This window comes from Pongo pygmaeus, chromosome 23, assembly GCF_028885625.2.
Source record: "Pongo pygmaeus isolate AG05252 chromosome 23, NHGRI_mPonPyg2-v2.0_pri, whole genome shotgun sequence".
In the NCBI taxonomy this organism is placed as follows: Eukaryota; Metazoa; Chordata; class Mammalia; order Primates; family Hominidae; genus Pongo; species Pongo pygmaeus.
The window spans coordinates 46,326,546-46,342,137 of record NC_085931.1 but is presented as its reverse complement, the minus strand read 5'-3'; the positions used below and the strand labels follow the sequence as shown (position 1 = coordinate 46,342,137).

The window sequence follows — 15,592 nt, the reverse complement described above, 5'->3', positions numbered from 1 at the left end:
CCTGGGATCCATCTTTCTTGCTCTGTTGGGAGACATCAGTTTCACTTTTCTCTGGATTCTGAAAGCTACCCATTTAATAAAGATTATCCTAACAAATTCTTCTTCTGCCTAAGTTAGCCAGAAATGTTTTGTGTAGCTTGCAGCAGTGAAGTCACTTGTCTAAGGCCCCAGAACCAGGGGAGTGAGCAAGGACACACCAGGCCAGTCTGGCTGCAGGGCCATGCTCTCAGCTGTGACCTGTGACCATCTCCCAGGGCTGGACTTGGGCATAGGCAGCAGGGCTAACCCTGGAAAGGAGATGCAGGGCGGCTGGAAGGAGAGGCCCTCATAAACATCCTGGAAGAAGACAGGTGAGGGCACACACCTTTAGGAGCCTGCCTTGTGTTTGAGAGGAGGATGAGAGAAGGCTCAGATGGTATGAGACCAGGAGAACAGGGAAGAAGGGAAGGGAGAGGGTTGAGGCAGTAGGCCAGAGGCCAGGGGAGGTGCTGGGGCTACCGTTCATGGCGCAGGAACACGTTGTTGAGATTGTCATTGACGATGAGCAGCTCCTCTGTCAGCTGCTCGTTGGCGATCTGAGGGATGAGCTCCAGGACCCGCTGCTGCATGGCTCGGCACGTGCGGTTGAGCTCCTGCCGGGAAAGGAAGTGAGGCAAACACAGTCACATGACTCAGAGTGAGGCCATCTCTCTTTTTTTTTTTTGAGACGGAGCTCTGTTGCCCAGGCTGGAGTGCAGTGGCGCGATCTTGGCTCACTGCAAGCTCCGCCTCCCAGGTTCATGCCATTCTCCTGCCTCAGCCTCCCAAGTAGCTGGGACTACAGGCGTCTGCCATCACGCCTGGCTAATTTTTTTTTTTTGTATTTTTAATAGAGACAGGGTTAGCCAGGGTGGTCTCAATCTCGTGACCTCATGATCCGCCTGCCTCGGCCTCCCAAAGTGCTGGGATTACAGGCGTGAGCCACCGCGCCCGGCCAAGTGAGGCCATCTCTAATGCATGGGCCTCCAGCCCCTGCTGAAGCCTTGGAGGAGGGCGAGGTGCCCAAACTGGACTTCAAGGTTCCATGGAACAGCTTTTTGGGTTCTACAAACATGAACTTGAACTTCACTTCCAAGTGTTAGATGCTAAAATTTAATCCACAGGAAACCATCAACGTGTCCAACTGTGCTGCCAGTTTAACTTGGCTTTGTGCAGATTCCAGAATAAAGGTTGTGCCACCATTTTTGCTTAGTCAAAAAAAAACTGAGTCTGCAAAGGGGGCTGGCTGAACAAACCGCAACTTCTGGGGGTATGCTGTGATTTTTGCAACCAAAGCATACAGAATGAACTAGATGACTGCAACCATTAGCCACAAACCTCGATTTCGAGTTTTTGCCTCACTTTTCTCACTGGCTGATTTTTTGTCTTTTTAAACAAACTTTTAGCTTCGGAATAATTTTAGGTTTACAGAAGAGATGCAAAGATAGTACCACAAGTTCCCATATACCCTTGACCCTGGCTTCCCCTTAGTCTGGCATTTGTCAAAACTGGTAAACTACTATTAAACATTAAAACTGGTAAAATACTATCAACTGCGGACTTTATTCAGGTTTCACTAGTTTTTCCTCTAATGTCCTTTGTTTGTTCTAGGATCCTACACTACATTTAGTTATCACATCACTGACTTTTAACCACTAAGCGTCATATTTAAACTTATGAAAAACAAAAAAATTGGCTATGCCTGGTGGCTCGTGCCTATAATCCCAGCACTTGGGGAGGCCAAGGCGGGTGGATCACCTGAGGTCAGGAGTTCAAGACCAGCCTGGCCAACAAGGTGAAACCCTGTGTCTACTAATAATACAAAAATTAGCCGGGCATGGTGGTGTATGCCTGTAATCCCAGCTGCTTGGGAGGCTGAGGCAGGAGAATAGCTTGAACCCAAGAGGCAGAAGCTGTAATGAGCCGAGATCGCGCCACTGCACTCCAGCCTGGGTGACAGAGCAAGACTCCATCTCAAAAAAAAAAAAAAAAAAAAAAAATCAAAAGCCATAGCCATATGGGTTTTCATTTTTAAGATTGGTCAATTGTTTCTTTAGGTACCTGCCACCAGGTGAAGGTGCCTGGGTCACGGCAGGTGCCTGGGTCCTGAGGTCCAGGGAGCTGCCTGGCATTGCCGACTGTGGCGTCGTGCCAGCATGCCTTTCTCCTGGAGGCAACGCTGAGGCTCGGCACTGCCCAGTGTTTATTTTGGCTGTCACGTGGACCCTGTCCCCTGCTCAGTCCAAGGTCAGGCCTCTGGGATTTCCTCATCGCCCTTAGCACGGGGGCAGGGCGGGTGCCTTTCAACATCCTGTAGGCTCCCCTCCTGCTCTCGTGACCAAGCACACGGTAGCTTTGCTTCTGCTTCCCTGCTGGGCCCTCTCAGGAGCAGAAGAGCAGCACTTGGAGCCAGGCCCCCGGGTTCAAATCACAGCTCTGCTACTTACCAGCCATATAACCCTGGACGTGTTATCTGATCTCCCTATGCCTGTTTCCTGACCTGGAAAATGGGGGTGGTGAAGATTACGTGAGTGATGTGAACCAACTGTCCACATATAGCCCGGGGCACGGGAAGTGCCCAGTGCATAGGAGCTGTCCCTACGTCCACCTTGCTCAGCCTTCTGAGTCCCCAAACTGCTCACATCTCACGGCCTTGGCTTGGGGCGTGCGACGCTGCCTGCGCAGTCTTCCCTCTTCCAGAGCCCTTACTGGGTTTCAAGTTTGCGTATTCATTCGGCTCTGAGGCTGCTCCTTTTCTCCCCACCCTCCACCACCAAGTGAGGACCCCTGCAGAGTCAGCTCGGTCAGGCACACAGACACGTGGTGAGGAAGACACAGCGCTGCCCTCAAGGAGCCTGAGGCCTGGTGGACGAGCAACAGGAACTCGAACAGTTACACAAAGCGCTCTGTCCCCTCATGGATTCTGGTGACTCCTGGGCCTTGGGGATTCCTAGCTTTCTCGGTGCCTCTATGACCAGCCTCCATGGGGAGGGTGCTTTTCGCCAAATTCAGTGCCTCTTCTGCTCCAGTGCCCCCCAGTCCGGGCTGGGGCCGTGGGAATGCCACGTGACACACGGGAGCAGGAACCACTAGCTCCACCTGCCTTGGCTCCCCAAGACCAGTGGCTGGCGCATCTCAAGGCTGGCACCACCCTCTCACACCTGCCTGCTGAGTCTCGGATTCTGAATGGTGGAAATCCCACCTTCCAGCTTTTTCTCAGGACCCCTTACTGGGGGCTTTACTCTGTACCAGGCACAAGCCTGTGTGTTTTTCATGCAATACCTTATTTAACTCTCACATCAAACTTGTGCCATGAAGGCTATTGTTAGAGCAATCTTACAGATGAGGAAACTGAGGCCAGGGGGCTACTTTGTTCAAAGCAGAAAGTGGTAGAGCTGCGATCTGATTCCAATCTGATGGCGTCCAAAGTCCCTGGTGGTAACATGTCCCCAACTGTGACCAAGGAGTGTGGAGTAAGCCATGAAGGCTGTCATGAGGATTGGGAAAGAATGCATGTGGGCAGCTGGGCAGGAGTCATCTGAGCCCCAGGGGGTGGTGTCACCTGCTCACCTGCAGCAGCTCCAGGTCTGCAGGCTCGGCCTGGGTGGGCACCAGCTCCGTCAGCATCTCCGACATCACCCTCACGTTCCCACTCACCATCTCCAGCTCACTGCGCAGCTTCCCAATCTGAAACACATGGTTGGTCGTGGTGAGAGAAGCCAGGGGTCTGGGGCCCATGTCACTCACAGGGACAGAACCCAGTACCACCAACCCCGGGTGCAGCACCAGGGAGCTGACCTCCCAGCAGCCTCTCTAGGCAGCCTCCCTCCTGGCTCCCAAAGCGACAGCCCTGTACTAGAGGCCTGCCCCACCCCTTCTACAGACCCCTCACAGAGGCGCTACCAACCGTTACCATCTCCAGACTGGAATAAGCCATCAAGTGTGGCTGGAAGACTCCAGCATCTGCTGGGTCTAACACGGCAGCTAACAAGGCCCTGGAGGGTGGCTCCCCACAAGGGGAGGAGGGAGGCTGCAGGCCCTCTCTCTCCTACTGGAGGACTGGGATTCCACCCTCTCTCTCCCCTCCTAGAGGACTGGGATTCCGCCCTGTCTCCTCCTAGAGGACTGGGATTCCGCCCTCTCTCCTCCTAGAGGACTGGGATTCCGCCCTCTCTCCTCCTAGAGGACTGGGATTCCGCCCTCTCTCCTCTTAGAGGACTGGGATTCCGCCCTCTCTCTCCTCCTAGAGGACTGGGATTCCGCCCTCTCTCTCCTCCTAGAGGACTGGGATTCCGCCCTCTCTCCTCCTAGAGGACTGGGATTCTACCCTCTCTCTCCTCCTAGACGACTGGGATTTTGTCTTGTTTCTGGTCTATTTTGGTGTCCCAGGCTCATCTAAGGATAGTCCTTGCCCTGTCCTCCACCTTGAATATGAAACTCAGATTTAGCACTTGTTCCAAGGGATGTGGGCAGGTTTTCAATGGTCAAAGGGTTCCAAGGAGTTGGGCTTGGGGAAACATTTTCAATAAAGCTGCAGTCTCCTCAAAGAGCTTAGCTTGTGAAAGGCCATTGGTATAAGGATCTTATGCTGTGGGACCTTGTAGCGTGTTTAATACCCTCATGCACACTGGGAATGCCTGGGAAAAGATCAGTCTGAAAGCTTCCAAGATTTATTTGACTGAAGAACCTTTTTACATTTTGAGAAATGCTGGTACATTCTAAATCATGTGGCTGAGTTATAGTTGATTTCAGAGTGTCACTATATACATTCATGATTGTGACAGCAGCTACCATTTATAGACTACCTAATAAGTGCCAAGCATTGAACGTATATTGCTAACTTAATTTTTTACCACAGGTAGACATCAATATCCCTTTTACAGGTGAAGAAATGGAGTGTAGAGACAAGTAGTATATCCACTATGGTTCACTGACACCTTCCAAAACCTGCAAAATGTTTGATCTATTTGGCTTACTTAATGAACACTCTTGGTATGAGTGAGTGGAAAAACTACTGATCACAAACCCCATGTATCCAAATCAGATGGGACTTAATTACAAAGGAGTCTGGGAGTAACATCACCGCACACCTGATGTCTTAACATGTCTCAAGAGACAAAAGGGGACTCTTGAATTAAACAAAGATTAGTTTTGTTTAGCAAGCACCTTCTTGCATTAGAAGTAATTAGTGTCTTAATCCACACAGATGCTAGACTTCAGGCAATTGGTTAAAATCGTAACTGAGTTAGACAATCACAAGGTGGTTTTACAATTTTTTACACACCTTTAACCCATTCAGAAAAAAAAAAAGTGCAGCTCGCTGTCAGCACTCATTTAATTTTACATAAACATGCTCTTTGAGGCTGAAGTAAACCTGACTGATTTTCAACATGAAAATAAAACATAAAAACTGTTCTTGGAGTTATTTCTGAACAGAACTTGTCTCCAATCCTAAGGTAACAGAAATGTATATGATGTTACATTAGGATTAGAGACAAGAGTATTCTTGGGGCAAACGGGCAGTGCGTTAATAATTTTGTCCAGTTAGCAAAATTTTCTAGTAATATCTGTTACTCTAGGGGGTGATTTCATAACTTGCTACGAGAAAACAAATCATGGAAGTTTCTCTTCAAATAGGTTAGGGTGAGAATGAGTTCAAATGATACATAAAGCGGGCAGTGGGGACGCTTACTGGGAAAGTTAAGCTTCACTTTTCTTTCCATCACACATCCGTGTCTAACTCACCAGCACACTCAGCAGCTCCACCTTTACGCTCCGCGGATGTGATGGGTCTGATGTGTGTACAACACCTCTAACGGGGATGCCCCCACAGTGTGCAGGCCTCTGCCCCCACCCCAGCAGCCAAAAGTCTAGAATGACAAGCCCTCAGCTCTATGAGCTGCTCATGGCTGTAGAAGTCACTCAGCAGATACAGCAGCTGTGGCACTCCACAAGCAGCTCATGGCCCAGTGGGCAAGTCGCCCCACCTCCAGCCACAGGAGGAAGGAAGTGACATGCCCAGGGTGCCACCTGCTCTAAGGTGGGTAATCCTTCAAAGCTAGTCAGAGGGCTGGGAAAACCTGTCCCCTAGAATCTCATACTAAGCCTCAAACCTTCTTGGCTGGGTGCGGTGGCTCATGCATGTAATCCCAGCACTTTAGGAGGCCAAGACGAGTAGATCACTTGAGCTCAGGATTTCGAGACTAGCCTGGCCAACATGATGAAACTCCATCTCTACTAAAAATACAAAAAATTAGCTGGGCATGGTGGCTCATGCCTGTAGTCCCAGCTACTCAGAAGGCTGAGGCAGGAGAATTGCTTGAACCTGGGAGGCAGAGGTTGCAGTGAGCCTAGATCGTGCCACTGCACTCCAGCCTGGGTGACAGCAAGACTGTTTCAAAACAAACACAAAAGCTTCAGACCTTCTTGAGACTTCATGGGAAGCAGCATGGTACAATGTACATGTTTTTTATTTTTTGCACAGATGTTTGAAAACTTTTCAGGCAGAACCTCTCTTCAAATGAAGCCTTTTATTTTATTTTTTTTGAAACAGGTCTCTCTATGTTGCCCAGCCTGGTTTCAGACTCCTGGGCTCAAGCCATCCCCCTGCCTGAACCTTTGAGAAGCTGAGATCACAGACGCACGTGACCACGCCCAGCTCAAATGAAAGCTGTGAGTGTGCAAGAAACCACACAGGTGGAGCTGGCGCTGTGAGTGTGCAAGAAACCACACAGGTGGAGCTGGCGCTGTGAGTGTGCAAGAAACCACACAGGTGGAGCTGGCGCTGTGAGTGTGCAAGAAACCACACAGGTGGAGCTGGCGCTGTGAGTGTGCAAGAAACCACACAGGTGGAGCTGGCGCTGTGAGTGTGCAAGAAACCACACAGGTGGAGCTGGCGCTGTGAGTGTGCAAGAAACCACACAGGTGGAGCTGGCCTGAAGGGGCTGCCTACAGGACACCTCTCCATGGTGCTGTTGGAGGGCCCCGCAGAAAACACAGGTTGGAAAATGGCCAAGGTACAGGGCAGTGCCTGCCAGGAGTCAGAGAGACGTGAGCTTGAATCCCAACTGTCTCTGATGACTGTGTGCTCTGGGCAAGTGAATGGACCTCTCTGAGCCTCATCGCTCAAATGGGAAGAATCACACATACCCTGTGGGCTGCTGTGAGGAAGAAGTGGAGGCTCCGTGGATGGTAAATTCTGACAGGGGGCCCTCCCTGACATGTGTGGCCCACCTGCCTGGACCTGAAGGTTCTGATCCCAGGCTTGTTTACCTGCTCCGGGGTTGGTGCTATGGGCGTGTCACTGGAGAGTATGGGCGGGGCGGGCAGAGGGGCAGTGTGCTGGCCAGAGTCCTCTTGCTGGCTGGAGTCAGTGCCCACAGAATCCTGTCCTGATTGTGTCTCTGAGTTGAACACGGTCTAGTGGGAGGAAAACAGGATCAGTGAGGGCTCTTGGGAACATCAAGAGCCCAGGAAGTCAGGGGCCAGCCTGGTGATGTCTCTGGGGATGAGTCCTGCCTCCCTTCCCTTGGTTGCCGGTACGGCAATTCTCTCACCCTCTGGGGTGTGTGGATGGGCGACAGCATATCCAGGTCAGTCATGGGGAACTCCAGGCCTTTCCTCCGCAGGTCCTCATAGATGGTGACCACACCTGTCAGATCGGGTGAGCTGCGGAACGCGTCAGCCCAGGACTGAGAGGGGACAAGGGGACACAGCCAGTAACCACAGCTCACCTTCTGAGCCTGCCCACCTGGCACCCAGACAGAGAACAGACATTCTTTCCCTGATTTTTTTTTTTTTTTTTACTACATCTGCCCCGCCCACTTCACAGCAAAGCACGCAGTTGGCAAGCCTCTCTCCCCGCAGAACATCCCACCAGCAGACAACCCAGGCGCCCAGAAATGAGAAGTGGAGCCTGGGTCAAACACGATGGCCTCGACTCTCCACTGGGCAGGAAGCTCCTGTGCTGACAGCTCTTCCTGGCCCTGCCCTGCCCTGTCCTGGCACTCACCTGGATGAGGTTGAGCACCTTGTCATGCACGATGGCGGGTGGGTTGTTCTTGGGCAGGATGGTCCTCACCAGCACACTCTCCACAAAGTCCTGGCTGGCCACCAGCACGTGGAAGCGGTGCCCGCAGTTCTTGACACAGGTTTCTAAGACCTGGAGGGCCGAGAGGTGCCGTCGAGCACCTTGGTCAGAGGAGAGGCGGTGCTCAGGACCCCCACCCTCGTGGCTCCTCCTGTGTCCCAGAGAGGAGGCCCCGGAGAGGAGATGAGACTTCCTGGAGTGAGACCCTTGAATGTGGAGGACTGGGACAATGCCAGGACTGGGGGACTTGTTTACTGGAGGGCACGGCCTAGGGTGGGCAGAGGTGTGGTGTGTGGGCTGGACTTCCTTCCCTGATGGCGTCAGTGCATGCAGAATCCCGATGCTGTCTTGAGCTGAACATGGTCTAGAGAGAAGAGGCTCTCCAAGAGGAAATCAAGGAGAATCTGAGATGTCAATCGACTGGTGAGCCTGTGGCCCAGGGAAAAGGCACTGAACTTCCCTCCCCACTCTCCACTTCCCACTGCAGGAATTGCCTTTGCTTTTCGCTTAAGCCAATTCACCTGGATATAAATGCTGCTTATGGAGGAGGGTGGGACAGAGTTTCTATCTTCCCCAGCCAAACCCATGCTGACGGCTAGGAGGCCCACGAGTGTCTGGCCACCCTGAGATCTGGGCTGGCTCAGTGGTGTGGGCAAGACTGTTCTCAGCCACTGGTATTTATTTTACATTCATTTGCCAGAGCACCAAAGTACCGGGCAGCACCCAACTCAGTCGGCCAGCCTCCCTGCCCCCACGGAGGCCAGGGTTTACTGAGCTTCAATGTCACCCGCAGGTCCTTTGGCCCAGGCTCTCCCTGCCAGTGGTTCTGGAGTGATGTAAGCGTCTGTTTCCATGCTGGGGGATTGGAGAGAACCTTTCCAAATGGCCTCTTGCCATTCTGCATCCGCCTTCAGTGTAGACAGGACAGTGCATTGCCTACAGGCCTTTCCAGCTCTCAAATGAGGAGCTCAGAGGAGGCTGGGAGTCCTGCTGGGTCTGAGGGGAGGTGACTTTCAGTGGACCGTAGTCCTGCCACAGGACGGACAGATGGGGCACTCACTGTGAGAGCTAGCATCACCTCGTGGAAGTTCTTATTCCCCACGATTCTCTTCTTTACTGCTCGGAGGGCATCTTTGGGACTAAGAAGGACAAGAAAAAGGGTGGGCTTAGGAATAGAGCCCCCTTACCCAACACCAGAGGCCCTGGAGAGTTGGAACGGTTCTTATAGGCCCATCCTCCCTGCGCCCCACCTGTTTTGTGTATCCAGCCAGGTTCTGATCACATCAGAATCTTCCTAGCCCATTGCTTAGCAGGGACTCACAACCTGTGGCCCCTGGACCTCCTGCAACACAGTCACTTTGAGAAAAGGTGAGAGTGTTTTGTTAGAAGTGGTGAGAGTGTTTTGTTAGAAGTGCAGAACCTGGCCGGGCACGGTGGCTCACACCTGTAATCCCAGGACTTTGGGAGGCTGAGGCAGGTGGATCACTTGAGACCAGGAGTTCAAGACAAGCCTGGCCAACATGGTGAAACCCTGTCCCTACTAAAAATACAAAAATTAGCCAGGCGTGGTGGTATCAGCCTGTAATCCCAGCTACGTGGGAGGTTGAGGCGGGAGAATCGCTTGAACCCAGGAGGCAGAGGTTGCAGTGAGCTGAGATTGCACCACTGTACTCCAGCCTGGGCAACAGAGTGAGAGCCGAGATTGCGCCACTGTACTCCAGCCTGGGCGACAGAGTGAGACCCTGTCTCAAAAAAACAAAGGACATTTAAAAAAAAAAAAAGCAGAACCCTAGGTCTCCACCCTAGACCACCTGAACCAAATTCTCAGGGAGTGGGGCCCCTGAATCTGAATGATTCTCATGCTCCCCAGGGGTTTCTTATGCATGCTCAAGTTTAAGAACAAATAATGTGAAGGCATAGTGTTTTCATTACAAAAAAGAGATGGGGTCTTGCTATGTTGCCCAGGCTGGTCTCGAACTCCTGGGCTCAAGTGATCCTCCCACCTCAGCTTCCCAATGTGTTGTGATTACAGGCATGAGTCCCTGAGCCCAGCTAGCATAGTGTTCTGATGCCCCGTCCTGGCCAGCTGCTCTATCTGTCCATTTATCCTTCCATTCAAGTCTTTTTTTTTTTTTTTTCCTTCTGAGACAGAGTCTCACTCTGTCGCCCAGGCTGGAGTACAGTGGCGTAATCACAGCTCGCTGCAGCCCAGAACTCCTGGGCTCAAGTGATCCTCCTGCCTCAGCCTCCCAAAACACTGAGACTACCAGTGTGAGCCACCATGTCTGGCCCATTCAAGTCTTATTAAGCGCCCCATATGTGTGTGGCACCATGCTAGGTGCTGGGGATACAGTGGCGAACAAGACCATATGGCCCTGCCTCCTCCCCAGCTTGTGGGGAGATCCAAAGAAGAGCAAGGAATAAGCAGGTCCTGGAAAAAGAGCAGAGGTGAGGATGGGGGTGGTCAGAAAAGACCTGTGAGGGGGTGGTCTTGTAGCTGGGCCTTGAAAGATGGGAAGGACCAGCCGGGGGGAGTGGGGGCAGAGCAGTTTGGGTCAAGGTCAGAGCCTGGACCAAGGTCTCGGATGCAGAGGAGCTTGGTGCCTTGCAGGAACTAAGAGGAGGCCACACTGAGTGTGGGGGAGGTCGGGGAGGGCTGAAGAAGCCTAGGGGTCACGGTGTTGGGAGGCCCCTGGAAGCTGGGGTGCCAGCCTGCTCTCCCTGTCCCCTCTGTGATTCCCACCACCCTCCACCCTCAGCCCTATACAGGTATACTCAGTGCTGCCCTGACTGCTCTTGTCTAAAAGCCTTTGTACAGGGCCCCCACTTGCACCCTGAAGGCTCCTGACGTCCACATCCACAAGGTGAAGCCTCAGTTAAAATCCACCCCATCCACGACACTTTCCCAGGTCCTCCAGTCTCACTGGCCTGTTCTGCCATGCCACCCTGAACTGGGGGCCCGCCCTGGGTAGAGAAGAAGCCTGCTAGAGGGCAGGGATGGTGTTCTCTTTGGAAAACTTCCCTTCCTAGAGCCCATCACACTACTGAAGAGTAGTAACATTTCCCAGCCTGGCCAGTGGCCACTGGAGCCCATCCGGCTGTCTGCCTGGCTGTCAGTGCTGACCCCATCCAGGACTAAAGCAGGAGAGCCTGGAACCCTGGCACTGGTTCTCAGCAGGAGTGAAGGCAGAGGCAAGGCGTCCTAGGGACGGAGCCTGCCTGGGGGCTAGAGCTATGGAGGCAGTCAGGCCTGCAGTGGAAGGGACACGGTGCGGAAAGCGATGGTGGCCCACTAAGGGGGGTCCTGGCCCAGAAGCCTGAGAGCAGCTTCCAACCTTTGCCTCCCTGGGCAGCCCCTCGCCTGTCCCTGGCTCCTGGTCTTGGCCTGGCCACTGACCCACGGGCTACTTCAGCGCTTTCTAGCGACTTCTTTCCACCTCTTCTAGGGTGGCCTAGAGACAAGGGAATCAGAATCATTCCCTGGCGTGTTCCGCCATGCGCCACTGACCTGGGGGCCCACCCTGGGAGAGAAGAAGCCTCCTACAGCGCAGGGACAGCGTCCTTGTTGGGTACCTTCCCTCCCTAGAGGGAAGCACTGGGAATCGGAAGTTCTGGCCTTGCCACTGCTGTGGGCCCATGATGTCCAGTACTCTGCTAGGAGCACAAAGTGTATGACAAGGAGGCCACAACCCAATGGGGAAGACACTTTAGTAACGAGGCTAAGTTTAGGTGCCATGCTTGGTGAGGTCAAGGGTCACGCCTGCCTTTGATCACTGCTGGGTCCCTAGTGCCTCCTGTGTTGCCTGGAACACACAAAGTGCTCAAATAAATAGCAATGCACCTGAACGACGCTGAGCCCGTTCCTCCCATGTTTATAAGGGACATGAGGGCTTGCCGTCCCCAAGGATACTGCAGTGACTTGCAGCTGCGACGTCCATGAAGCTCCCAGGCCTGTCTAGAGGCTTGGTGAGGTTTTCTGCCTCCTGCTTTCTTTCTTCTGACCTCTGCCCACCACTCCTTCCCACACCCTCACTCTCATGAGTCCTTGGCAAGATCAGGGAGCAGGGCTGAGGAAGACACCGGCAGGTTCCTGGCAGCCACTGCCCTCTCCTGACTGGGTCTTGACTGTGTGACTCAGATGTCCACAGCCTCCCTTCCAGCTCAGAGCTGGGCACTCCTTGCCCTCCACCTGCATCCAGCCTGCCCCTCTCCACGCAAAGCCCTCCCGGGCGGAGAGGAACCCTGCACTGGCCGCGGGAGAGCTGGATGATCCCAGTGAGAACTGGAGAGGGAAAGGAGGGTCCACACTGATTTCTCAGGATGGAGGCCTTGTCTGGCAGCACTTCCTGCTGCCCATGGCCCCCACACCTCTCCCCAGCCTTCGCCAGGTTTTCCTGAGATTGACAGGGACCCTCACATCCTCTTTCTGCTCCCTCCAGGGACTCGGGCTTATTGCTGGAAGGATCTAACAGAGCACCTTTGAGGACAAAGACCTAGAGAGGTAAAGTGACTTCCGAAGGTCACACGGCTGGTCATTGACAACGAGTCAGACATCGGAGGCCAAGACCCCAATCCCTCCCCCACACCACGTGCCTTGGCAGGGCTCCTTGGCACTGAGCAAGACAATACCGTGACCCCAACGCCAGAAATGCCCGGCAAACGCCAGTGCTGTTCAGGCTCACAGTTCAGCTTCAGTTTCCCTGCCATCCTTGCGCTCTCCCTTACCCTCCAGGCTGGTTTCAAGTCTTAAGGAAATGGAAGTCTGTTTTTGCTCACAGAAAAGCTGGAGTCTCTCTAGCACACACTCCTGCCTGCAGAATGCAGATGGCGCTTGGGGTCAACTTCTGATTAAGAGTCTCCAGCTTGCCTCATCCTAGGGAGATGCTGCACACAAGGCTGGGCTTCCAGATCTGTGTGGAATCTGGGCTGCCACTAAGAGAGGCGGGGTGGGGTGGCAGCCCCCAGGGGCCAGCGGTACTCCTGCTGTGAATTCCTACCTTGGATGGGGCTCAGGTACTAGGGGCTCAGATGGCCTCTGCAGCCAAGTGGGTTGGGTCAGACTTTGTGGCTATGGCAGCAATGGGGCTGGGGCAGGGGCTCCCTGGAAGGGTGCAGGTGTGTGCTGCGTGGTGGAAGGCCATCTCTGCCTGTGCCCCACAACCTCTCCTTGGGGGGCCCTTACCCTTCCTCCGTCTCGTTGATGATGTCACAGATCTCCATGTTGAGGGCCCAGTCTTCGCTCTGCAGGGAGCCATCTGTGGCTTTCTCTGAGAAGAAACCATGAGTCATAAAGTCATGAGGGGGTCCTGAATGGGTAAACTCAAACCGTGTGTGGGAGGGGAGGGGGGTGCAGGGCCGGATGAGATGGGGAGGAGGAAGATGACAGATGCTTCCTGGGCACAGGGCCTGGCCCTGTGTGAGACTGCTCTACACACATCATCCCATCATCACTAGATTCTTGTACCCACTGAGGCTGGGAGTACCTCTGCCCTTCAATGGATGAGGAAACCATGGCTCTGAGTGCACCAAAGGGATGCGCCAGAGGGGAATGTAGGTGGGCCTCCGTGTGCTTATTCCTGACATGACAATATGGAGACAGTGCTTTGCTTCATTTCTGTAGATAAGATGTTCTCCCTTGACTTTAGAATTATCTTTTGAGCTGGGCGCTGTGGCTCACGCCTGTAATCCCAGCACTTTGGGAGGCTGAGGTGGGTGGATCACCTGAGGTCAGGAGTTGAGACCAGCCTAACATGGTGAAGCCCCGCCTTTACTAACTACAAAAAAGTAGCTGGGCATGGTGGCACATGCCTGTAATCCTAGCTACTTGGGAGGCTGAGGCAGGAGAATCGTTTGAACCCAGGAGGCGGAGGTTGCAATGAGATTGAGCCATCACACTCCAGCCTGGACAACGAGAGCGAAACTCCATCTCCAAAACAAACAAACAAACAAAAAAGAATTATCTTTTGAGCTGGTAACCATTCACAGGATATAAAATCTAAAAGTTCTCAAGTGGTATACAATGGAGCTAGGTAAATCTATCTCTGTCCCCTGCCCCAGCCCCCTCTTCCTAGAGGCATCCCCTGTAACCAGGTTCCTCTAGAATCTCACAGAGACCTTTACCTAGGAAGCAAAGGCTCCATTACTAAAAGGTCACCTCGCCCTCCTGTACCCTTCTGAGGCACCCACAGAAGGGACCAATGCCAAGCCACCCGGCAGAATTGCCCCAAAGAGAGGTGATGATTCATGCAAGGTATCAGCATGGCAAGGTATCAGCACGGTAAGGTATCAGCACGGTACGGGCCCAAAATAAACACTCAGCAAGTGGTGGTGGTTCTTTTTAAAAGAAGTTGAGACGAAAGTCACATAAAATAAAACTAACCATTTTACCGTGTATAATTCAGTGGCATTTGGTACATTTGTAATACTAAATACAGCCACCACCACCTCTATTCAGTTCCACGAAATCTTCACTTTGTGGCAGTTCCTAGGGTAAGATTTCCAGGCTGGGAGTCAGCTGCAGGGTTCTGGAAGCCTGTCAGGGCCATGGCCGGGACCACTGGCTGCAGGTCTGCACGGCAGCAAGTACCAGGCTTGGCAGCCTTTTGTGAACTGTAGCGTGGGAGGCACTAATTGGTATTACATGAATGATGAACATGGGAACTCGCAATGCCAGCACCTTTGTAAACGGTCTTTAGGAAAGGGAGGTGCCACATGGCCTGTTTTTTGTTCTCTGCGCCTTCCCAGATGCTATCTTCACGCGTCAACCACGTGCACACAGGAAATTTTGTGCCCTGTTTCTTGCAGGTAACGTTCTATTACGCACATCACTCTGGCTGGTATGTATTGGGACTACATGGAGGACTGTGTGATAAGACAGGCCTTGCTCAGCATTTTAAGGGTGAGACCCTGTTCTGACGCAGGGCACTACCCAAGGCTCCCTCCCCTGCAAGTGTCACATGCAGAGTACTCATCCGCCTGCTGCAGCCATCCTGCCGGCCTTGGCACACCTGCTGGCTGATGGGCCTGGCACTTGAGCACAGTGCTGCCGGCTATTATCTGTCAGGAGTGTGTGCCAGAGTAGGCATGTAGAACTTGTTATTCCACGTGATGTCACGCTGTCCCGCAAGGGTGGCCTTCTCCTCACGGCTGTGCCCCGGCTCGGGGAGGGTGGGTGACTCCTCGCTTGCTACACAGCTATTTGTAAGCCAGGCCAGTTCCAGGCACTGGGATACCATGGTGGACTCGGTGGGCATGGTCCCTGCCTTAAGGTGCCCAAAAGAAGCCACAGTGCATGCTAAACCCAGTCTGCTGGAGGACAGAGGAGGGCAGTTTCTGTGGGCCTGGACAGGGCCCTCTTCTAGCCAAGCTGGCTCAACCAGCTCTAAAACTGTGGCTCTGAGACCTTGGTTTTGCAGTTGGCCTAACTTCAGTGCTACCCTCAGGTCCTGAGCCAGCTGGATGCCAGGGTGGCCGAGGACACATGCC

General features: G+C 53.2%; 1 protein-coding gene across 4 annotated transcripts in view; it reads right to left on the bottom strand.

Moving 5' to 3' along the window:
• Positions 1-15,592, bottom strand: part of TOM1 (target of myb1 membrane trafficking protein) — a 48,689-nt gene that overhangs the window by 16,826 nt on the left and 16,271 nt on the right. For 2 of the 4 annotated variants that reach the window (XM_054470552.2, XM_054470551.2), the window contains exons 2-8: positions 13,290-13,374; positions 9,168-9,246; positions 8,030-8,179; positions 7,575-7,709; positions 7,291-7,437; positions 3,589-3,705; positions 499-632 (exon numbers count right to left, since the gene is read on the bottom strand). In XM_054470552.2, coding sequence (XP_054326527.1) covers positions 499-632; positions 3,589-3,705; positions 7,291-7,437; positions 7,575-7,709; positions 8,030-8,179; positions 9,168-9,246; positions 13,290-13,374 — 847 coding nt within the window. The remainder of the gene's footprint in view (positions 1-498; positions 633-3,588; positions 3,706-7,290; positions 7,438-7,574; positions 7,710-8,029; positions 8,180-9,167; positions 9,247-13,289; positions 13,375-15,592) is intronic. The other 2 variants (XM_054470553.2, XM_054470554.2) reach the window with 1 other exon arrangement.